The 25,955-nt window shown below is 40.5% G+C and overlaps 1 protein-coding gene and 1 long non-coding RNA gene across 2 annotated transcripts; both read left to right on the top strand.

Moving 5' to 3' along the window:
- Window positions 1-9,267: 9,267 nt before the first annotated feature.
- LOC105496428 (peptidase inhibitor 3) lies at window positions 9,268-10,926 on the top strand. Its single transcript, XM_011766836.2, has 3 exons — window positions 9,268-9,374; window positions 10,228-10,503; window positions 10,735-10,926. Exons 1-2 carry the CDS (start codon window positions 9,296-9,298, stop codon window positions 10,500-10,502), a joined length of 354 nt encoding a protein of 117 aa, XP_011765138.1. The 5' UTR covers window positions 9,268-9,295; the 3' UTR covers window position 10,503; window positions 10,735-10,926.
- Window positions 10,927-14,419: 3,493 nt separating this feature from the next.
- Window positions 14,420-24,624, top strand: LOC139358448 (uncharacterized). The gene is made up of 3 exons (XR_011613309.1): window positions 14,420-14,775; window positions 17,869-18,113; window positions 18,278-24,624. It is a non-coding gene; the product is annotated as an uncharacterized lncRNA (long non-coding RNA).
- Window positions 24,625-25,955: the final 1,331 nt, after the last annotated feature.

Genomic DNA, 25,955 nt, shown 5'->3' with positions numbered 1-25,955 from the left:
TTTAAATGGCTGAAATGGCAGAAATAGAATTCAGAATAGGGATAGTAATGAAGATCACTGAGATTCAGGACAGAGTAAAAACCCATTCCATGAAATCTTAGGAATACAATAAAATGATACAGGAAATAAAGATAAAATGGCAATTTCAAGAAAGAACAAAACTGATCTGATAGAACTGAAAACCTGACGTCAAGGTTTTCAGAATACAATTGCAAGTATTAACAGCAGAATCGACCAAGATGAGGAATCTCAGAGCTTAAGACCTCAAAGCTATTTTGGTTCTTCAAAATAACTCAATCAGACAAAAATAAAGAAAAAACAATTATGAAGAATGAGGAAAATCTCCAAGAAATATGGGAATATGTAAAGAGACCAAATCTGTGACTCACTGGTGTTCCCGAAAGAGAGGGAGAGAAAGTGAGGAACTTGGAAAACATATTTGAGCATATTACCCATGAAAATTTCCCCAACTTCACTAGAGAGGCCAACATTCAAATTCAGGACATGCAGAGAACCCCTGCAAAATATCATACTAGATGACCAACCCCAAGATGCATAATCATCAGATTCTCCAAGGTCAAAATAAAACAAAAAATGTTAAAGGCAGCTAGAAAGAAGGGGCAGGTCACCTACAAAGGGAAGCCCATCAGGCTAATAACAAACCTGTCAGCAGAAACCCTACAAGACAGGAGAAATTGGGGGCCTATATTCAGCATTTTTAAAGAAAGAAATTCCAACTGAGAATTTAATATCCAGCCAAACTAAGCTTCATAAGACAAGGAGAAATACAATATTTTTCAAGGAAGGAAATGCAAAGAGAATTCATTACCACCAAACCTGCCTTACAAAAGGCCCTAAAGGGAGTGCTAAATATGGAAAGGAAAGACCGTTACCAGCCACTAGAAAAACACACTTAAGTACATAAACCATTGACACTATAAAGCAACCACACAATCAAATTGTGTATTAACTGGGTAACAATACAATGGCAGGATCAAAACCACACCTATCTGTATTAACCTTGAATGTAAAAAGGCTAAATGTCCCAATTAAAAGGCACAGAGTGGCAAGTTGGATAGAGAATCAAGACCCAACTGTGTGCTGTCTTCAAGAGTCCATCTGACATGCAATGACACCTATAGGCTCAAAGTAGAGGGATGCAGAAAAATCTACCAAACAGACACAACACAGAAAAAAGCAGGTGTTCCTATTCGAATTTCAGACAGAACAGACTTTAAACCAATAGAGATTAAAACATACACACACACACACACACACACACAAAGAAGGGCATTCGAGAATGAAAGGCTTAATTCAGCATGAAGACCTAGCTATCCTAAATATGTATGCATCTAGCACAGGAGCACCCAGATTCCTAAGTCAAGCTCCTACAGACCTATGAAGAGACTTAGATAACCACACAATAATAGTGGGAGACTTTAACACTCCACTGACAGAATTAGACAGATCTCTGAGGCAGAAAAGTAACAAAGATATTTGGGACATGAACTCAACACTGAACCAAATGGACCTAACAGATATCTACAGAACTCCCCACCCAAAACCGTCCTAATATACACTCTTCTCATTTGTACATGCCACATACTCTAAAACTGACCACACAATTTGACATAAAACAATCTTTAGCAAATTCAAAAACACCACATTCATACCAACCACATTCTTGGACCACAGCACAATAAAAATAGAAATCAATGCACAGAAAATTGCTCAAAACCATGCAATTACATGGAAATTAAATAACCAGTTTCTTAATGACTTCTCAGTAAATAATAAAATTAAGGCAGATATCAAGAAATTCTTTGAAACTAACGAGAAAAAAATATAGCATACTGAATCTGTGGGACTAGCCAAAGCAGTGTTTTTATTTATTTATTTTTACTATTATACTTTAAGTTCTAGGGTACATGTGCACAACATGCAGGTTTATTACATATGTATACATGTGCCATATTGCTGTGCTGCACCCATTAACTCACCATTTACATTAGGTATATCTCCTAATGCTATCCCTTCCGCCTCCCCCAACCTGATGACAGGCCCCAGTGTGTGATGTTCCCCTTCCTGTAGTTGGTTCAATTTCCACCATGAGTGAGAACATGCAGTGTTTGGTTTTGTGTCCTTGCGATAGTTTGCTGAGAATGATGGTTTCCAGCTTCATCTATGTCCCTACAGAGGACATGAACTCATCCTTTTTTATGGCTGCATAGTATTCCATGGTGTATACATGCCACATTTTCTTAATCCAGTCTATCATTGAGGGACATTTGGGTTGGTTCCAAGTCTTTGCTATTGTGAATAGTGCCACAATAAATATACATGTGCATGTGTCTTTATAGCAGCATGATTTATAATCCTTTGGGTATATACCCAGTAATGGGATGGCTGGGCCAAATGGTATTTCTAGTTCTAGATCCAAAGCAGTGTTAAGAGAAAAGTTTATAACACTAAATGCCCACATTAAAAAGTTAGAAAGATCTCAAATTAACAACTTAAGATTACAACTAGAGGAACTAGAGAAACAAGAGTAAACCAACACCAAATCTAGCAGAAGACCAGAAGTAACCAAGTAAGAGCTGAACTGAAGGAAATTGAGACACAAAAAAATGCAAAAAATCAGTGAATCCAGGAGCTGTTTCCTTAAAAGAATAAAGAAGATTGATATATCATTAGCTAGGGGGATAAAGGGAAAAAGAGAGAAGATCCAAGTAAACACAACCAGAAATCACAAAGATGATGTTATCACTAACCCCACAGAAATACAAACAACTCTCAGAGACTACTTGGAACATTCGGCAGACAAATTAGAAAACCTAAAGGAAATGGATAAAATTCTAGAACTGTGCAACCTCAAGATTGAATCAGAAAGAAATTGAATCCCTAGACAGACCAATGAAGAGTTCAAAAATTGAATCAGTAATCAAAAGCCTACCAACAAGTAAAAGCTTAGGACCAAACAATTCACAGGGAAATCGTATAACATGTATAAAGAAGAGCTCATATCGCTCCTACTGAAACTATTCCAAAAAACTGGAGAGGAGGGACTCCTCCCCAACTCATTCTGTCAGACATTATCCTGATACCGAAATCTGACAGAGACACAACACCAAAAACCTTCAGGCCAATGTCCTTGGCAAACACTAATGCAAAACTCCTTAACAAATTACTAGCAAATCAAATCCAACAACACGTCAAAAAGCGAATCCACCATGATCAAGTAAGCTTTAACTTTAGGATGCAAGGTTGGTTCAACACTTGTGAATTAATAATTGTGATTCACTACATATGCAGAACTAAAAACAAAACGTGATTATCACAGCAGATGCAGAAAAAGGTTTTGATAACATTCAATGTTCCTTCATGTTAAAAACCCTCAACAAACTAGGCATTGAAGGAACATACTTGAAAATAATGAGTCATTTCTGAAAACACTACAGCCAAGATAATAGTAAATGGGCAAAAGCTGGAAGCATTTCCCTTGAAAAACAGAACAAGACAAGAATTCCCTCTCTCACCTCTCCTATTCAACATAGCACTGGAAGTCCTAGCTAGAGGAACCAGGAAAGAGAAAGAAATAAGAAGTTTCCAAATAGGAAGAGAGGAAGTTAAACTATCCCTGTTTGCAGGCAATATAATTCCATACCTAGAAAACCCCATAGTTTCTGTCTAAAAGCTCCTTGATCTGATAAACCACTTCAGCAAAGTTTCAGGATACAAAATTAATACACAAAAGTCAGCAGCATTCCTATACACCAACAAATCTAAGCTGAGATAAATCAGGCATGCAATCTCATTAACAATAGCCAAATAAGAAAAAAATTCCTAGGAATATAGCTAACCTAGGAGGTGAAACATCTCTACAACAAGAATTACAAACCATTGCTCAAAGAAAAAACAGATGACACAAATAAATGGAAAAACATTCCTATGCTCATGATTAGGAAGAATCAATACTGTTAAAATGGCCATACTGCCCAAAACAATTTACAGATACAATCCTATTCCTGTGAAACTACCAATGACATTCTTCACAAAAATAGAAAAAACTATTTTAAAATTTGTATGGAACCAAAAAAGAGCCTGAATAGCCGAGTCAATCCTAAGCTAAAAGAACAAAGCAGGAGGCGACACGTTACTTGATTGCAAACTATACTTCAAGGCTACAAAACTGCATGGTACTGGTACAAAAACAGATACTTAGAACAATGGAACATTAGAGAGCCCAGAAATAATGCTGCAAACCTACAACTATCTAATCTTCAAAAAAATCAACAAAAAAGAAACAATGGGGGAAGGGACTTCCTATTCAATAAATGATTCTGGAATAACTGGCTAGCCATATGCAGAAGACTGAAACTGTACCCCTTCCTTAAACCGTATACAAAAATCTACTCAAGATGGATTAAAGACTTAAATGTAAAACATAAGACTATAAAACCCTGGAAGATAACCTAGGAAATATCATTCTGATGTAGAACCAGGTAAATATTTCATGATGAAGATGCCAAAAGCAATAGCAACAAAAACAAAACTTGACAAATAGAAGCTAGTTAAACTAAAAAGCTTCTGCACAGCAAAAGAAACTATCAGCACAGTAAACTGACAACCTACAGAATAGAAGAAAATATTTGTAAACTATGTGTCCAACAAAGGTCTAATATCCAGAATCTATAAGGAACTTAAACAAGTTAACAAGCAAAAAACAGACACCACCATTAAAAAGTGGGCAAAGAACATGAACAGAAACTTCTCAAAAGAAAACATACATGTGGCCAACAAACATATGAAAAAATGCTCAACATCACCAATCATTAGAGAAATGAAAACCCAAACAGCAACTGAGATAGCATATCACACCAGTCATTATAACATAACATAAGCTATCAAGGTTGTAGAGAAAAGGGAACATTTATACACTGCTGGTGGGAATGTAAATTAGTTCAGCCACCGTGGAAAGCAGTATGGCAATTTCTCAAAGAACTTAAAACAGAATTATCATTCAACCCAAGATATTACATTAATGGTTGTATACCCAAAGGAATATAAATCATTCTATCATAAAGACACATGCATGCGGTATGTGCATCACAGCACTATTCACAATATCAAGACATAGAATCAACCTAATTGCTCATCAATGATAGACTGGATAAAGAAAATGTGGTACAAAAACACCATAGAATACTATGCAGTCATAAAAAAGAACAAGATCATGTTCTTTGCAGCAACATGGATGGAGCTGGAGGCCATTATCCTAAGCAAACTAACACAAGAACAGAAAAGCAAATACCACATTTTCTCACTTATAAATGAAAGCTGAACATTGAGTACATACGGACACAAACAAGGGAACATTGGCCACTAGGGCCTACTTGAGGGTAGAGAATGGGAGGAGGGTGAGGATCAAAAAACTAATCAGGTACTATGTTGATTACCTGGTGATGAGATACTTCTGCCCACGAACCCCCCATGACATGAAATTTACCTATACAACAAATCTGTACATGTACCCCTAAACCTAAAATAAAAGTTAAAAATAAAACCCCCAAATTAGACACACAGTCTGTTCATGAGGCTTGATGGAAACAGGCAATTTTATCCACTACGGGTGGGATTACAATATGATACAACCCCTATCAAGGGAAATATGGCAATATTATCAAAATTTCAGATGCATTTCATCTTTGTACTAGCAAATATACTTCTGGGAATCTGGTTCACAAGAAAGAAAGCTAAGAAAGGTCACATGTAGTATAGTTTGTAATAGCAAAATATTGGAAACAACCTGTGAGGATAGCAATGTGGGTTTATTGAAAGCTAAGGTAGTCTACAAATGATTTGCTCTGCAGCTTTCTCTCTCTCTCTCTCTCTCCCCCCGCAATCAATCCAAGAACTAGAACATTACTAATAACCAACAACTTAAATCAACCCGTGTCCTTCTCACCCATCCAGAATGTTTTCTTCTCTCATTTCCGGGGTTAGCCACTATCTTGTATGTCATGTTTATAGTTTTCTCATTTTTTATGTATCCCTTTTTGAGCTTTGCTTCATGTATAAATATGCCTAGGCAATATATTTCCCAGTTTTCCTTCATTTTGAGTTTTATGACAAGTGTGTAATTCTAAATATTGTCACTGTGGACTTGTGTTGTTTATTCAACATTATTTTAATTATAGTCATATTGTGCATGGCTGTAATGCAGTTATTTTCACAGTTGTATACTACCTCCTGGCGTTAATATGTCATGACATATTTATCCAGTATCTTAGTACTGGTGATATGGACTGTTTCCAGTATGTTGCTGTTAAAAACAGTACTTTTGTGAACATTATTGTGCATGTTTCTTGGTAAACTTGTGGAAATATTTTCCTTAATTAAATCTTTAGGAGTGCAATTGCTGAATTATAGATTGTGTACACATTCAATTTTACTAGCTGATGTCAAACTGTTTTCAAATAAGTTTCACCAATATAGACTCTCATTAGTAATGCATAAAAGTTTTCTCTACTACAAATCAATAAGAAAAGATAAACAACCCATTCAAATCTAAAATAAAAGTTGAAATTAAATAAATAAATAAATAAATAAATAAATAAATGGTAAGATACTTGAATTGGCACTTCACAAAAGAGGATAGCCAAATGGATAATAGAAATATTAAAAAGGTGCCGGGTGCGGTGGCTCATGCCTGTAATCCTAGCACTTTGGGAGGCCAAGGCAGGTGGATCATCTGAGGTCAGGAGTTCGAGACAAGCCTGACCAACACGGTGAAAGTACAAAATACAAAAATTAGCTGGGCATGGTGGCGTGTGCCTGTAATCCCAGCTACTTGGGAGGCTGAGGCAAGAGAATCGCTTGAACTCGGGAGGCGGAGGTTGCAGTGAGCCGAGATCGTGCCATTGAACTCCAGCCTGGGTGACAAGAGCAAAATTCCATCTCAAAAAGAAAAAGAAAAAGAAATATTAAAAAGGGGTCAGCTTCACCAGTTATTAGGAAAGTGTAAATTCAAATCACAGGAAATCCCACAAGATGCCCACCTGAATGGCTAATGAAAAGGCAAATCATATCAAGCATTGGTAAGGTTATGGAGCAAATGGAATGCTCACACATTGCTGATAGCAGTGTAAATTGGTACAATGATATTGGAAAATTGATTGCAGTATTTATGACAGCTGGATGTATCTATACTCTGTGATCTGTACTCTGGGATCCAGCAATTCCATTCCTAACTATATATCCAAAATAAATGCATACCTATGTTCTCCAAAAGATATGTACAAGAATATTCATAGCAACACTATAATAGCTAAAACCTAGAAATATCCAATGTATATTGACAGTAGAATGAATATATAACATTTTTGGTATTTTTCATAGAATACTGTACAGCAGTGAAAATGATGAACTACAGGTGTGGGCTTCAAAACGGATGACTCTCAAAAATATAATGTTGAGCAACATAAGCAGGACATATGAACACTACACCTTAGATTTCATTTACATACAAATTGAAAAGTGTACTAAACTGAATATATATTTCAGAATACAGACAGAAGTGGCATAACTATAAAGGAAAGCAAGGGCTAATTAACACAAAATCTCAGAAAGCGGTTATCTTTGGGGAGGAAGGAGAATGAAGCAACTGAAGAGAGGCATGAAGCATAGATATAGCAAATATTCTCCTCCTTTACCTGGCAGCTCATTTTAATGCTATTCTTTAAATAGTATAGGTATTTTCTCTGCACTTTTTATTTGTTTGTGTGGCTTATTGTACAATGAGCTTTTGTATGAAGTAGTCAAAAGACTTCAACAGTCTGACATTTGCTTATATTTCACTCAATTTCAGGCTTGGTGGGCATGCGGTCAGAGTCTAAAGAGACAAGGGGTGGGGATTTAACTGGCTGGATTACTGTCCAATAATTAGTTTGTTACCTTCCCTGCCTTAACTCCACCTCAACTCAGTGACTTTCTTAACTCAGATTCTGTCCCTGACCATACCCAACTTCAGGATATTCGTTTCTATTACTCAGAACTTTTGGTAGCAATGACAGAATAGTAAGTCAGACTAGCTGAAGCAGAGGGCTAATTTATTGCCTTATAACCCAAACATGAGAAGGGTGTGTGAAGAACTGCTCTCAAGGTAAAGGAGGGAAGCCTGGCTGTGTCATCTGAATCTTCTCTCACCATCACTTCTCTCCTTGTCTCAGTGTATTAGGGTTGTTTTTCTCAGACAATTGATCTCCACCCCCAGACTTAGATCACTGCTTCTGGAATTCGGTGGTTCATATAGATCACCTTTGCCAAAAGAAGGGACCCCCTTTTTCTCCTTTTATTACCCATTCAAACAAAAGATTTTAATAGGCCAGACCAAGTCTCACACACAACACACACACACACACACACACACACACACATATCCCTACCTGTGGTCAGGGTTCAGGCTTTCATGATTAGCAGTCCCCCTTAGACTCACAAGTTGACGGTTCAAAGAGACAACAATTCTTCACAAGAAACAAGGTGCTGTTCAAAGAAGTGGGGAGGCATGCTGGACACACACACTGTAGATGTCCAATGTATACATGATTTGTGTTTTCTACTCTTTTCTGACTATTTTCTCCCTACCACTGTGATTTTAAGGGCATCATCCCTCTTCAGACCTAGAATTACACCTTTCAATTACTTTTTTGATGCATCTGAAAGGTCGTCTCTGAAATAGCAAGGTGCAATAATTAGTCATTATATATTCAAGGCAAATTTGTCTTACAGAGTTTTTTGCAGGACCAGGGAAGAAGGAAGGAAAAGCCCAGTTTGATGCTGGGAGTGGTGAAATGATAAAGTAGATCTGGGTGGGGTTTGCAGCACCAGAGCATAATGGGGAAACACCTTGATTTTACAATCAAGACCGGATCTACCAGTGACTTGCTGAATAACCTTTGGTGATTCCTTTCTCTTCTTGGGCCTCACTGTATTTCAAAGCATGAAGAATTTCATTGTAATGTTACCTAATAAGTGAGCCAGCACTTCTACTCTGTGAGAAAGTAGGAAAACTCTTGGGACAGTCAGAGATGATGCGATGTAATGTCCATTAGTTCTCCCTGTGAATAATCCTTGGGGAAAGCCCCCAGGTCCCTCCCAGAATGGGGTGGATATTTCCCAATACAGCTAAGGAAATGTCCCTTGTGAATACCACAGACCCGCCCCTGGAGCCAGGCCAAGCTGGACTGCATAAAGATTGGTATGGCCTTAGCTCTTAGCCAAACACCTTCCTGACACCATGAGGGCCAGCAGCTTCTTGATCGTGGTGGTGTTCCTCATTGCTGGGATGCTGGTTGTAGAGGCAGCTGTCACGGGAGGTGAGTGAACAGGTGGCCTGCTAGGCTGGGCTGGACTGAGGGGAGGCCCTCTGGGACACCCTGGGCCAGGACAGGGAGCACTTATGAAGCAGTAGGCAGCACTGGAACCCAGATTTCAGCTTTCTGGCCTTTGCCATCATATCCAGAAAAAAGCAGAACTTTAGCTGGCGGACTCCACATGCTTTCCACCCCAGTGACTGAGAGATCAGGACTGTTGGTGGAAGTAATGTTGGTATGTGGCCTTGGCCTCAGATGTCAATACCTGCGCAGAATGTGCAATAAAATAATGAACTCCAGGATTTTAAACCTTGGGTGTGGACACTGTCCCTTCTTTCTCTGCCCCATGATAGCACCAGAGTAATCTGTACTCTAAAAGGAGGTTAAGAAACAACAAGGCTTCAGGAATCATGTCGTTTGAGGACCCCCATTTTATAAGGAGGGAACCAAAATGTAGAAATGAGTGAGCAATTGCCAAGGTAATTCCCAGAGCCAGGATGGGGCTCAAGTCTCCTGGTATGTGGCTCGGGGTTCTTTCCTATTCCAATGTGCTTCCTAAGAAATGACAATGTATTCTGTTCACTGCTGGTTGTCACCCCAGTCTGACCACGGCTTCTAAGAGACTTGGAGTGGAGGAAGGGGGAAGAAACAAACACCCAAGGGAATGCTGATCCTGTAGACTCCCCAAAAAAGGGAAGAGCCTTCCAAGAGTGTCGCTCTCCCAGGTGTACCTTCCCTACTCAGGTCATGGTTTGAGGATGCTGCGGTAAGCAGTGGATGGACCCAGGACAAAGACATGGTAGCTGAAGCAGGGGCTTACTGGGTATAAATGTGGGCTCGTTTCTTCTTTTAACAGTTCCTGTTAAAGGTCAAGACACTGTCAAAGGCCGTGTTCCGTTCAATGGACAAGATCCCGTTAAAGGACAAGTTTCAGTTAAAGGTCAAGATAGAGTCAAAGGGCAAGGGCCAGTCAAAGGTCCCGTCTCCACTAAGCCTGGCTCCTGCCCCAATATCTTGATCCGGTGCGCCATGTTGAATCCCCCTAACCGCTGCTTGAAAGATACTGACTGCCCAGGAATCAAGAAGTGCTGTGAAGGCTCTTGCGGGATGGCCTGTATGGTTCCCCAGTGAGGTGAGCACTAGCTGGAGGAAGAGGAGACCCCTGAAGACACAAAAGAAGGCTGAGCGGTGGGGAACCATCCCAGGTTGGTGGGAGGGAGGTTGTGGCAGGTGACAGAAAAACTGGGAGACTGAGGGGTCTGAGAGGCTATAACCAGTACCGAGAAGGATGATCTGGCCTCCTCCCTGCCTCTGAGTGCTTCGATGTGCTGACTCTCACGTCTGATTCTCTTCTCTTCCACAGATGGAGCCTGTCATTGCTGCACCTGTGCCATACCCAGAGCTAGAGGCCCCATCTGATCCTAGGTCCCTGCTGCCCTTCCCCTTCCCACACTGTCCATTCTTCCTCCCATACAGGATGCCCAAGCCTGGAGCTGCCTGTCTCATCCACTTTCCAATAAAGAGTCCCGTCTGCTCCACTTGCTTCTGGTTCCTATGATTTCTGGGCTCCTGGACGCTTTGGGGAAATGGGTGTAGAATTGGGACTTCTTCTGTCCAGTGAGGAGGGGAAAGGGTCCCGTGGTGAAAGAGAGCAGGGTGCGGGGAGGAAACAGGAGGCCCGTTGCTAGGGCTTCATATTACCAATCCAGTAATCAGCCTCAGCACTGCCATCTCCTTTTCACCAGAAAATGGAAATCTGGAAATCTTGCCTTTGGCCAAGGAACAGGAAAAACACAAAACACAAAAAATAAATAAACGTTACATAAACCATAAGGAGGTCTTTTGTTTCCCAATCCACCATCAGACCTGACCTGGCTACTGTCGGCCTTGCCAGTGTGACCAGCTAACCCTTGTGGCTGAACCTACAGCTCCCCACTTCCTTCTCATTAACGTTTCCCAGGGATCTATATTTTTTCAAGACAACATAGAAAGGATGATGTTACAGATGCTGTGAAATTCCTGCTCTTTAGAATTTCACTGGTTCATGCCTGAGATTCCTCCATGATGTAGCATTCCTTTAGGTTAAGCAATATCCTCTTCCAGATTTCTGTTTTAAGATGTGAATGAGGGCCCGGCGCGGTGGCTCACGCCTGTAATCCCGGCACTTTGGGAGGCTGAGGCGTGTGGATCACGAGGTCAAGAGATCAAGACCATCCTGGCTAACATGGTGAAACCCCATCCCTACTAAAAATACAAAAAATTGGCCGGGCGTGGTGGCGGGGGCCTGTAGTCCCAGCTACTCAGGAGGCTGAGGCAGAATGGCGTGAACCCGGGAGGCAGAGCTTGCAGTGAGCCGAGATCGCACCACTGCGCTCCAGCCTGTGCGACAAAGTGAGACTCTGTCTCACAAAAAAAAAAAAAAAAAAGATGTGAATGAGGATACACTAAGTCATTCATACTATGGTGTCAGAGATTTCGGTGAATCGCATTCTCTGGAGACATACACATTGTGGGCAGGGCAGACTTGAGTAGTGGAGAAAGGGGCAGGAATGTGAGCAACCTCATGGCTCTCCTGTTGACCCACTTGTCCCACTGCCATTGCACAAGGAAACTCTCAGAGAAGGCCACAGCCCCCAGGCAGGCAGCAGCCTGGGTGAAGCGGAATGAGCACAGGCTTGAGAGTCAGGTGATCTGAGCACTGGCTTTGCCTCCCTATGTATTGGGCGACCTCTGGCAAATGTATGTCCCCCTTCCAAGCCTCAGAGGTCTATTTCAGTTAAGGGGGTAAGGTATAATTATTCTGCAAAGGAAGGTCTAATCCTGCCATTCTGGGATCTGAAACAGCTCTTCTTTGTGTGTTGGGTTCCTGCTCTGAGAAGACATGGGGAGCAGAGGCTTGGGATGAGACAACGTGGATCCTTGCACCACTTTGCCCCATCCATGAGCATCTGAGCCATGATTTTTCTCTATCGTTCAGGGGCTAGTCTGAACAACAGTAGGGCTTTGATACTAGGGTATCTTGGAGCACAGGTGAGAGCAGTATCCAAACTTCTGGCTTGACAAATACTGAATACATCATTGGAGGAAATAATGGTTTCTGTTTTTTAATATTTACTCTATTTCCTATACCAGGTAGATTACATGTATTGTCACTTATTTTTCATAAGTCCTTTTCAGATGGCCATTATACATATTTTATTTTCTAATTTTGTAAAAAGATTGAAGCTAAGAGAGATTAACCATTAAAAGCCACAAGGTTAGTGATAGTAAATATTTTTATTATATGCTAGCAACAATCAGTTAGACATGCTGCATTTTCTATTGTTAATATCAACAAAATCACACCATTGCTATAAATAAACTTAACAAGAGAGAGGCAGAGCTCTAGAAAAGAAATCTATATAACTTTTCATATTCATATAAAAAGACTTGAATATACACATACCACAATACATGAATGGGAAGACTACGTGGTGAAGATGTCACTATTTACTCAATATTTAATATTTATTTAATTTATCCCTAAGGTGTATTACACTCAAAATCCATTTTTAATATGGTGTTCTTATGGAAGTTAAGGGAACTTGAAACCATAATTAAATTTACGGGGAAGCATAAATTCTTGTGAATAGGCATAGATGTTTACAAATGAAGATTAACCCTAGGGCACTGGAACCTCCTAGACTTAAAAAAAAAGTTTTGCAAAGTAACAATAATCAATATGTTGTTTTTGTTAGGATAGTCAGGTTGAGAAATCAATAGAAAACAAAAGAAAACCCAGAATCAGGCCTCATTATATCTAATTCAGGTAAAGATCAATGTCAAGTTCCAAAACAACGAAGAAAACTTGGATTTTTTAAGAAACAAGATGCAGACGGTAGGTTCACTATTTACAAAAACAAAAGAACTAACTCTTGTCTGAATTCAGGCGAAGATTAAGCCACTGAGAGAGAAAAATTGAAAGGCTTCAAAAAGACACTTTCTTTTCCCTCAGGAAGCAGTCCAGGATGACAGTAAGGTAGCTGAGCAACTCAAGACCTCACAGAGACCAGTGGTTTCTTCATCCAAGATTTGCTGTGGAACAGAGACTGATATTCCTTTCATGTTCACTCAGGCAGGGACGTATCGCCCAGGAAGACCCTGCCAATTGCTATAGTCCTCTGACTGCAGTAGGAGAGAGTGGAGCTGATACTGGGCCCCTCAGGATCTGCTGTGGGGCAGTGGCTGGAGAGCCCAGTCTCATTGACTTATAAGGAGTGCACATCTTCCAGCAAGTTCCTGCAGAGACGCGATAGTTTCCTGATTGCAGCAGAAGGAGCTGAAGCTGGGAATGCCCCCCCCGCAACCCTTTTGGGATCTGCTGTGGGCTGGAGGCTGGAGAGTCCATCTTGTTGGCCAAGATAAGTACATATCTCCCTGCAAGTCTCAGCACCGAAAGGATAGTTCAATTACAGCAGGAAGCATCAGAGCTGAGACTTGATCCCATCTCAACCCACTGTGCAACAGAGGTTGGCAAACCTGTCAGGGAGGCTTAGACTCTTAGGCTATGAGACGTGTGTGAGTCTCCCTCTGGGTTGCTGTGTGAGCAGCTTTGAGCTGGGACCTCAGCTGATGGGGGCCGGAGCTGAATCACAAGGCAGCTTTCAGGTTCACTGCCCAGTCAGTGAGCAGAAGGGCCTTTCTGCCAAAGCCCTAGTGTGTGTGATTCATTCTGGACCCCACAGCAGATGGGTTTGATTGCAGGCTCAAGGCCAAATGTAACCAAACTCCTGAATGACTGGGCCATTTCTGGGATTAAACTCTGGAGCCAGCTCAGCGGATCAGCCACGTAGTTGTTGGTCTGTACTCTCAATATGACCCTCCAAGGTCTTGGGCTCCACCAGAGTTTCACAAACTTCCCCCTGAATCCAGATCCAGAGGCTCCCAGAGAGACTTTGGACTGTGGAGGAGTGTAGGATTCTTGTCATTCTGGTGGAACATGAGCAGGTGCCTTCTATTTCACCATCTCGGTTACGTCATTCCTTCCTCAGCAGTTTTTTCGGTCGATTTTGCAAAGCTTTAAGTTTTACAGTGGGGCTGGAAAGGGCAGGAGAGTGTGAGTCCCAGCCCTGGGATTTGTTGTTTCCTCCCTTTTCACTGACAGGTATTTTGTATTTTTGGCATTCTTTGTTTTCAAGTTATATTGAGGGTGTGGTTTTGTTTAGAAATTTCTTAGTGGTAGTGTTATTTTATACCTCTTGGGGAGGAGATTGTGGAAGTTACTCATTCTTCCTCTTCTGCCTTCTATTGTCTTCAACTACCCCCAAAAAATCCCCTGGAAACTACTCTCTGAAAGAAGTTGGAGAAAAATTATTAATGCACTTGAAGGAGATAAAGAAAAAAGAAAGCATGAGTGATGTCTTGGGTGAGTTGAAAAGAAGCTATTTTTCTTGCTTCCATTTCATTGCTTCCCTCTGCAATAATTCTGGATGTGATCCATGCATCGGATGTGTCCTCTAGACACAAACCAGATTTCAAAAGCAGAAATGGGGTACTAGTTCTCCCAACTTCCCAAGCAATGAGAGGTGCTGTTACTAGGGAAGACAGTCTTGTCCAAGGAGTGCTGGAACCAGACAAGGGCTTGGAGACCCACGACCTCAAAGAGAGGTATAAGGTCCTAACATGTTTCACTTTGCTGCCTCTGCATGGCCTCCCTAGAGATATTGACACTTGATGAACAAATCTTAAATGGCATAAGGGACAACAAAATGACTGTGGGAAGGGAAGATGTCATTTCCCTCCTTACTTTATCCAGCTTGCACAGACCCCTGAAGGGAGAAATGCATTTCCTAATTTCACTCAGTCAAGCCCAGAAAAGAGCTGGTTCTCTGATTCCCAGACATGGGTTCGTTATACAATTGTCTGAAAATAGCTGACTTGACCAAATTGTTTCAAATGTGATTTCTATGATTCCAATTGATGCCTCAGTATTTGTCTCCTAATACTTGGAGTCTTCCACTGTTTTCCAATTGTTTGCTCTTTTTTCTACTAGGTGGCCATAATATTTCAATTGATTTGTAAGAGTGATTCTTATACACAGAAAAGCCACCCTTTGCTCTCATACATTTAAATTTATTTTTCTGGTTAGTTGTTAACCATTGTTTTAGCTAGATTATATATTTTAACCTTACAAAGTTTTTCAATTTCTGTAAAGTCAAAATTTTAAAATATTCTTACAAAAATATTCTCCAGTTGAGTATTTTACCAGAAAAATACAAATTCGCCAGACTTCGAGGGTAGCAAGAGTTATGGTGTCCTTGTGAATGTAAATCTCCCAAGGTATTCTTACAAAGCTATATCACTACACAGAAGAATGAGAAAACCTCAGAAATATCATTTCTTCAACAAAATCTGAAGTCAGAGAACAGTAAAAACTTCAAATTATACAGAAAGAACATCTGATTTTCAAAGGAGAGCTCTCTTGAACTTTTGCCTCTGCCTTTTTCAGAGGAAACAGTGGGGTCCAGAAATAAGTGTGCAAAGAATGAAAGAGCCTATGATTGAAATAAACTCATTCCCAGGAGGAAGATGTCCACATATGAAAACACAGGGAAAGAGTCCTGGAGGCTCAGAGCATTTGCTAGACTTTCTGTGTGCCGGCGCACAGTCCTTGCTGCTGTTAACACTTTACTAGGGTGCATTTGTCACAAGGAATGAACCAGTATTGCTACATTATTATTAACTAAAGTCCAGACTTTGTTCATATTGCCTTTGCTATTACCAGGGTTCTTTTTGTTTCAGGAGCCCATCCAGGACAATGTGGATTATAATTAGTGGTCATGTCTTCTTAGGCTCCTCTTGGTTGTGACAATTGCACACATTTTCCTTGTTTTTGCAGACCTTGACAGTTTCGAGGAGTACTGCTTAAGTATTTTATAGAATGTCCTTCAACTGAAATTTGTCTGATGTTTTTCTCATTATACTGGGATTGTGGTTTTTTGGAGGAAAACATCAGAGGTAAAGTGCCCTTCTTATCACGTAATATCCAGGGTACTGACTTCAACATGACTTACTATTGATGATGTTGACCTAGATGGCCAGGCTGAGGCAGTGTTCATCAAGTTTCTACACTGAAATTCAACTTTTCCCCCTATCCTTCCATGCTATACTCTTTGAAAGGAAGTCACTGTACAACCATATATAAGATATTCCTTAAAGGGGAAGTATCTAAATAAATAGTTTGGAATTATACTATAAGAATGATAGATAGATAACTATAATTATTATTCTATAATAATTACAGATAGAATATAATAATCTATAAATATCTGATGTCAGATATTTGCTTATTATCCCTCATTTATTTACTTAATTGTTTATATTAGCGTGGACTCATAGATATTTATTACATCATTGGTTATAACTTGTTTTGTTACTGAAACAGTAAGAAGGACACTGAACATTAAAAGTCACAATTATCAGTAAAGATATTAGTTATAAGCATGTAAGCACTATATAGCACAAAAAACACTTTTATAAAGAAGAAAATATGGGATACACCAAGGAGATATAGATAAAAACACACTAACAGTAGGAGAATTGAACACACTGTATTGGTACAAAACAAACCAAGTGGACAAAAAAGTAAACAAGGATACAGAGGACACACCCAGGCCTTAAATACTTGTATCAACAAAAATGAAACAATAAATGTAAATAAATCAAAATTTCAACAAAAAAAGAAAAAGAATAAGGTCAAAAAAGCAATGATAAAGATAAAAGCAAATGTTTGAGGTCAAGAAGAGACAAACATTAGCTCTAGTTAATAGATTTAAATATTGGTTTTGAAAAAATTACAAAATAGGCAAATCATTTGCTACTATAGTCAAGATGAAAAGGAGTGAAGCACAGCTGAATAAAATCAAGTATAACGGAGGGAATCACCACTGAAAGAGGGAAAAAAGAAAGCCTTGAGACTCCTTTGTAGACCAGGTTCCCTTCTCACCTCCTGGCTGCTGTCCTGACCCCCAAGGTCCTGAGGATGAGGAGGCTGGGCAAGGGACAAGGCCGCTGGTTGTCATCTCTCTGGGCATTGGGTAAGGGCTGAGAAACCTCCTATTCTGTATCTTCCCTAACATACAGCAGAGGCTGTGAATTTCAAGGATCATGGTGAATAATGTTTTAGCTTTACTAAGCAGGGCTCCAAACAAACATCATGATAATTAAAGGGCAGACTTTCTAAGTAGCATGTCTGCTTAGCCAAAAGAAGAGATTTATTCTAAAGTTTTAGCAGGATATCCTGTCCTGAGTAGGGCATAGTTACGCCCAGGAATGAGAATGTGAGTCCTACCACCAGGTAAGCCACTGACTTCAGCACTGATGGTAGCTGAAGGTGGGGTACTTTAACATGGAAATACAGGAGGGTGATGATGAGAACCAATCGCCACCCACACAACAACTGCAGAGGCCACGGCTATTGTGTACCCCTTCCCTTCCACCTTCTTATGGTTTATCGCAGAGGGAGAGCCCAGCAGAGCCTGGAAGAAGCTTCCCAATGTGTGTGGAGCCCGGATCCCAGCAGTGCCGGGGTGCACTGTGGCTGACAGAGAGTTACTGCTTGGATCCCCCTTCAAGGAGCACCTTGTTGCCCAGCTGCGTGGAGTGTGGTTGGCTAATTGCTGCCAGCCACTGCTCGACCTCAGGGACAACCTCAGTGTTTGAGCTGAGATCACACAGAACCAGGGACCTCCAGCCAAAGGCAAAGTAAGGCTATAGTATGAGATTCTACCCTTCATGCCCAGTGTTGAACTCCTCTTATAAAAAATTCTTGCTCCAGAGCTTCCTGTTGGGCTGACAGAGACGTTGTCAGGACAGCTTGGCAATGGCGTCCTTTGCCTAATCCTGCTTCCTCGCCTTTACTTTCACAGGTGTGACCTCACAAGGCAACTTGCATTCTTAACTCTGTCTCAGCCCCTGAGAACCCTGAACTTGCTGAATAACCCAACCTTCAAAACACGGTTCACAGAATTCTGAGAAGCCTGAAGATTCAGGATCAGGACCATTGTAAGATATAAGAGTGTCTGGGTAGCATGACAACAGCCAGAACCACATCTCGACAATTGTGTGATGTGTACACAGCTGCTGCAGTCCTGGACACTCATTCCTGCCACCCATGACTCTGGAATTGGGTATTGTTGTGAACAAGAAAACTACTTTGTTCTGGGAAAGAATGCCCCTTCATCCTTGCTTCTTTGAGTCACTCAATGGAGATCTAAGGTGACATATGGGAGCATTACATTTGCTGAGCATGTTAGTGCAGCCCTAGGCCTCAGGAGGGAAGGAAAGTGCCCCCTGGTTTGTTCTGTTTTTGCAGTAGGAGCCCAGCTCTGTCACTCAGCAAGTCTCAAAGATAGCCTTAAATAGGGAGATCCCACAACATAACAAGGGAGTTCCACATAGTGGACAGTCAAAAGCGTGGATGTATCTCCCATACCGTGGATCTTTCTAGGGTTCCAAACTCCCCTTGAAACGTACACGTTGGCAGGTATAAAGTGAACCCCACAAATGTTCACCTCTGGAAATAGAAGGGACGCTCCCTAATCACCATGGAAATATTCCTAAGAATGTGCCTTTTCTTATTGGGCAGAAGTCCAGCTATCTTTTTTTTAATCAGTTTCTTCAATGGCAGTAATTTATTTCACAAGGTCACCTTTAATGGGCCTGACCCATTTTTCTGCCTATATTTTAATCACAGGCTGCATCTTCAGCTTCTCCAGCTATCTAGAGGATAAACTAGATGATACTTTATCCTCCCAGCCTACTGTTTAGTGGTTTTATGGGCACACTCATTCCTCAACAACACCGGTCCCACAGTCTTTTTCTCTCCAGTCGCAACAGACCATACCACTGCTGCCTCCAGGCATGACAACACCATGTCTGGCCACCAATATTGACAAATTGGACACCACTTCCACTCTGCTCCCTGGAAATAGATGCTGTAGCCATTTATGCCACTGCTGCCGAAGTAAACTCTCACCACCTCCAGGTCTGCTTTTTTCTATCACCAATTCTCAGTCCATTGCAGTATGTACCTCCGACTGTCTGAACCAGTGCATGTGCACATGTGGAGGCTGCCAAGAAGTCAGAGAAACAGGCATATGGACTTTGCAGCTTTTGCTGGGAATGGTGCTTGTATGCTTAGAGGCTAAGACATGAAAGTTGTCCACATCACCATTCTCATCACATCGTGAGCACTGGAGCACCTCCTATGCCCCTCCTTTCCTTCACTCTGTGTTCTAGCCCCAGCTTATGACCTACAGTTTTAATCAACTGGAAAAAGGAAATGGAGATTGGCGATAGTAGGGACTCCACCACCTCTTGGCTGGATTATCTAACCCACTTACTTCCTTGAAAAGGCATTTACAATTCTGGATGCAATCATGAGGGGAGATCAAGAATGATGAGAAAGATGAGAAGTTCAGGGGCTGCATGATATTACTGAAATTACACAGAGACTCTAAAATGGTGAATCACTGCCCAGAATTTGCACTGCAGTCAGAAAAGATATGGTCATCCTGGGACAGCTCCACTGCTACCGTGTTCCTCCTAGAGGCATAATGTTCTCTAACAAAGCTGTTTTTGGTGAGACTGGAAAGGCTGATAACATATTTGCAGACTCTGTGTGCTCCATGGGGGTTGAAAGCAGGGATCACTAATGATAAGTTTTGAACAACCTTCTTAGGCCTTCCTTGTCCAGTACCTCCTGGGATGGGGACACTCTGTTCTAGCCAGCCATGTGTATCTGTCTCTTGGAGCCCAGAGTGATAAGCATCATGCACAAGTACCAAGTGCTTCTCAGCTTGTAACAGATTCCAACTTTTCTTGAATTTGAAATTGGAAAGTCCCTTTGAAATATCCAGACAAAACCCCCCATTTTGTGGATGGGAAAACTGGAATCCAGGGATCCATCAAAGTTTACTCTAGAAATCAGGGGCAGAACTGGGGCTGGGAACTATCTATTCTAATCTGATGTCATTCCCTTTGGTAGAATGTTGAAAAAGCAGGAGGATTCATTAGCCTTTCAAAAAAGACTAGTTGAGGGGTTAATTTGCCAAAAAGCACAGTGACAATAGGAATTCCAGGGAAATAGAATGATCCAAGCCAAAGTGTGGAATCAAAGAAAAATATAGATTTGAGGAGATCCCAAAGAAGTCAGCAACTCAACTGTAAAGTGACACTCCACAATATGCTAATTCTGCCACCATCCAGGCCTTCTGCATCACCTTGGTGTTCTCACTTGCAGTGTGCCCACTGCACGAGCTTTCTGCTATTCTACTGCACATTTACAGCTCACTTGGAAGAAACTTTAGTAAGATTCTTGAAATCTTTCTCACAGCAAGAAGAGTCCTAAGAGACCAAGCTACTCCTTTTATAATAATTGAGACACAGACCGCTGGCAAATGAAATTTGCCCCAAATTTGGAAGACCATCTTACAGGAAAGACAACAAAAGATTCATGTGTTTGTTTTAACTTGGTGTGATTTTATTTAATTATGGATGTGGTTTTATTTATTTTCAAATATGTAGTAGCTACTTGCATTACTTTTTAATAAACCATATGTTCATAGTCTATGTTTATTTTTCTATTAGAAGATCTATTTTCCTTATTGTGTTTTAAAAATTTTTTCAATATATTATAGAATATCTCTATTCCCACCGTATATGTTTATACATTTTTAAAATTTCTGTTTTTTTCCTGTATGCATGATTTTCCCTGTAAAACTTTTTATTCACTTGTAGTTAATGATATTAATTTACTTCAGAAAATCATTCACATGTAAATATTCTACCAAACTTGTCTCATGTTTACTTTGAATGCTTTCATAGTTCGATCTTTATGTTTAAATCCTTGACCACCTAAAATGTACTTTAAAATAATGGGTGGGGTGGAAATCCAGTATTTACTCCTTAAATTGCTGGCAATCAGTCTAAACATCATTTGCTGAATTACTAACATTTCTTAAGTGATGTGGAATTCTGCCCTTATCATTTGTAAAATTCTCAAAGGCATTGAGTTTATCTTTTATTCCATTGAGATGTGTGCATTTTCTCACCATTACTGTATGTTCTAATCACGTTGACATATTTTTGTGATAATTATGGTGGAATTAAAATTTGTCATGGGTAACTCTCCCATGACAATTTATCATCAATATTTTCCTGGAAAACCTCAAATGTTTACTTTATCAGTTGGTATGTTCAATTTCATTAATCATTAGATTTTTATCTCATGGGCTAACTTACTCTTCTTTGTTTACCACTAAAACCCACGAAAATCTCCTTTTTTTTTTTTTGTTGAGACAGAATCTCACTCTGTCACCAGGCCAGGCTGGAGTGCAGTGGTGCAATCTTGGCTCACTGCAACCTCTGCCTCCTGGGTTCAAGTGATTCTTCTGCCTCAGCCTCCTGAGTAGCTGGGACTATAGGCGTGCACCACCACACCCAGCTAATTTTTGTATTTTTAGGAGAGACGGGGTTTCACCATGTTGGCCAGGATGATCTCGATCTCTTGAACTCATGATCCACCCGCTTTGGCCTCCCAAAGTGATGGGATTACAGGCATGAGCCACCACACCCAGCCTCCATTGTTTTTAAGAGCACTATTAGGCTGGATATTCCTTATACTCTGTTCCTAATACTGTCAGTTCCTTCGGGAGGACTTTGGAGCTCTCTGTTCTTACAGCCTGCCTCTCACTTTTGGAAAATCACTGAGTTCTTTCTAAGGAGCTGTTTTGGAAAGAATGGTTCACTTTTCTCAGAGCGACAGCCCTGCTTTACCAAGTGGGTTCTGGCCATGAGCAGTAGTATCCTCTGCAGTTGTTGGCAGGCATTCACTGGCATGAAAACTCTGCCCAGCAAATGAGCTGTGCCGAGGGCTATGGGGGTCTCAACATTCTTGACCTACAATGCCTGGGGTAGAACCTCTTCACTACAAGTAGTGTTGAGTGGAAGAATGGAACTCTGTACCTCTTCATCACACTGGAATCTCTGCAATACAACCTTGGAATGGATTTGAGAGATGCTGGCAACCTTTTGCCTCTGGTGAGATATCATAACCCTTTAAAGGGAAGTGAGAGGAAAGAGGTTCTCCCATTTCTTGGCTAGATGTGCCCTGAGTGAAACTCCCCTCATGTTGAGCTAGGATATAGAAAGTATAGAGTGGGTTATGACTCAAATGCTGTAGACACTCTGTGTTCCTCCAAGGTTTAGTAGAGTTTTAAAAATAAATGTATGTACTTAAGACAATTCCCGGAGACTTCAAGTGGCTGTTTTAAAAAATAACTTTTATCAGGTATGATTGTTTGGTTTGAGGGTATTTCCATGGATCTCCTCACACTGCTATTCCAGAGCAGAAGTCACCAGGTCACTCAACTCTTAGTATTATCTACTGGAAACTGGCTAAGACAGTATTTATGTGCTTCTCTCACAACAACAGAAAGTTAACTACATGACACAATGGATATGGCAGTTGGCTTGACTGCAGTAATCATTTAACTATGTATATGTATATCAAAACATCATATTGTATACCTTAAATGTGTACAATACAAATAAAATCTGAAAGAAATAAAATAAAAATAACTTTCACCAGCTGTGGTTGTTGGTTTGGAGTCATCCAAGGAACTCTTCACACTATTCCCTAGCAAGACTCGCCCAATTACTTTCTTCTTAATTACAAAGAAGTCTATTTGGCTCTGTGAAAATGAAAAGTGTCTGACTGGTTCACAAAACCACTAGGAAACCCAGAAATTCAAGTTAAAAGAAAAGGCAAAAACAAGGAAGTCATTGAATGCAGAATCACAGTCAAAATTAGTCAGATATTGGCCTTTGTGGAGCTCATTGCTGCCACCTCGGAGTAGATGGAGGTTACATGTCTCTCAGCCAATATGCCAAAGCCAGATGCTCTTCAATGCATGGGCCATCATTTCCATTTCTCTTCTGATAAGTCCAATACAGCTGCCATTGCTGTAACTGCCCCAGGAGTGAACCTTGACTTCCTACTATCACTAGCTCCCAAGTACAGTCCAGAGTTTGTGCATCTGATGATCTGAACCCAGCATGTGCTCACATTAGGTTGTCTCTCAGTGGAGGCAGGGAAAACAAGTGTCCAGACTTTCCTTTCTGTTATAAAAAGTGGCAGAGCCTCCGGGTTCCAGGACTCATATGGTGGTTAATTCCTCCAAAATAGGAATGACATTCTTATGCTTAGAAGCCAAGAAATTAGAACTGTCTACAACACCCACACTCATTACATCTTGAGTTCTGGAGCAAAGAACACTTTGTATTTTCTTCTTGCAGATTATATTCTATGTAGCCCCATCTGTGCTACCAACCTTCTGTAGGATCTTGGACAATCACTGTCAGCTTCTGATGCTCAGAATACCTGCTAGAAAAAAAATAAAAAATAAACAAAATTAAGAAGGGCTTTGAGGTCAGTGGGCCCTCTGTGCATTCATGACTATGATATTCCTTGATTATACAGACACTTATGCCTCATTCAGGCAACTGTGGATTCTTTGTTGAGGAGAGATGAAGAAGGGAAAGAAAGATGAAGGATTCTGGGACTGCAAAAAGTGTTTTAAATTGCCCAGAGAAAGCAGTTGCAGTATTCTGTGAGATTTGTGAGTAGAGAAGCCAGAAAGTATTATTTTAGGAATAACTCAACTGGAGTCCTCTGGCAGCACAGAGCTTCACTGAACCAAGGAGCCCAGATAGCATCTCTCCAGGCTCCGGATGCACTCCAGGGGTAGAGCAGTGAACGTCACAGATGACCTCAGGTACATTGGAGTCACTCTCCAGGGCTTTGCAGACTCAATTCTAGCCAGCGATGTGTGTCTGTCCCTAGGATCACAGAGTGCCCAGGAGTCAGGCCAAGCCAGGCCCTGAATTCTTTCAAGCCTGTAATAAATGTCCTGAGTCACAATCTTCCATTGAATTTGGAGTCAAAATACCTGCTGACATATAGAAAACTGCCCTCATCTAATGAAGGGGAATATTGCTTAGGATTGAGGAGTAAAGCTGAAAATGAAAAAGATCAGTCCTGATTTCAAATCATTTTTCTTTCCACAGGATATAGACTAAGTCAGGAAGATGCAGGGGTCTTTCTCATAAAACCATTGTTCCATCAGCTTGACCTGATGCTGGGTGAAAGGGGTAGGGTTATAATAGAAATTGTGGACCAACAGAACAATATAAGCCAAAGTGTGGAATTACAGTAAACATATTAATTTCAGTATTATTTATGACTGCAAAATGTTGGAAACAAACAAAATACCCATACAGAAAAGAGTGGTTGTATAAATGATAGTACAGCTGTAAAATGAAGTACTATGCAGCTATTCAAAGGAACATGGAAGATGTCCATGAACTGAGGTATGTACATTGTGGAATGATAAATTTAAAGTGTCTTGTAACAATGAATGCAAAATAAGAAAATATCCATTTACTTACTCATTGCAGGAAAAAAAAAAAAAAAAAGAAAGGAAAAGCCCAGAGACCAATGAGAGTGGTCACCTGTAGGATGTGGTCAGGAATTGGTAGGAAGGAAAGAGGGAATGGAGATGGATATCTGATTCTTCTCTGAATATACCTTTATGCACAGATCCTTCTGTGGAGACATATGAAAATTTCACATACTCGGATAAATAAATAAACGAATAAACCCCATAGGATTGGGAGATAATTTGTAATCAAATACAAACTATTTGTTTGACAAACCAACCAACAAACAAATACACCATAGATATGAGAGGTCCATGAAGATTAAAGAAACTTCCATTTGTGGAACCATTATAAAACTTAATGAAGATGAATAAACACTCATTACAGAATATCAAATCAGCCATTATCATGAGGTTTTCTGTACCCCTTTGGTGTCCCCAAGCACAGTGATCCCAACCTCATGTGCTTTGTGTTGTGCTCTTGCAAATTCTCTCTTCACCAGGCAGAGGGCTTTGCTTAATCTACTAGTCCTCGCCACAGCAAGGACTTCAAGAGACTACATAGGCCCATTTTCTCATCTTACAATAACCAGAACTGAGGCCAGAGATAGAAGGAACTTGCCAAGAACCATTACTGGGAAATCAGCCTCATAAGTGAAAAGACAAATTTTACTTTATTTAACTTGCAGTCTTTGAACTATGAATGCAGCTGTAATTGTTTTCATACATGCATTAACTGTTTGTATTATAATTTCTCTAAGTACCTGGTGGAGCTCATATTTTACATTCTTTATTAGATGATTTGCTCTTCTTTATTATAATGAAGAAATTTTTTCAATATGCTATGAAATTCACCCTTTATCTGATATATGTTTATTAATGTTTTCCATTTTCTGTTCATCACTTTTTCTTTATCTATGGCTGGTTTTGCCTCATAATTTAAACATTTTTATATAGTTTTAAATTTTTTTTCAAATTTTATTTTAGATGGGAGGGCACATGTTCAGGCTTGTTAGATGGGCTTATTGTGTGATGCTAAAGGTTTGGGGTACAGATCGCATCACCCAGGTAGCGAGCGTAGTATCCAATAGATAGTTTTTCAAAC

Source organism: Macaca nemestrina, chromosome 15 (assembly GCF_043159975.1).
Source record: "Macaca nemestrina isolate mMacNem1 chromosome 15, mMacNem.hap1, whole genome shotgun sequence".
Lineage (NCBI taxonomy): Eukaryota > Metazoa > Chordata > Mammalia > Primates > Cercopithecidae > Macaca > Macaca nemestrina.
This window is presented reverse-complemented; position numbering and strand designations above follow the sequence as displayed.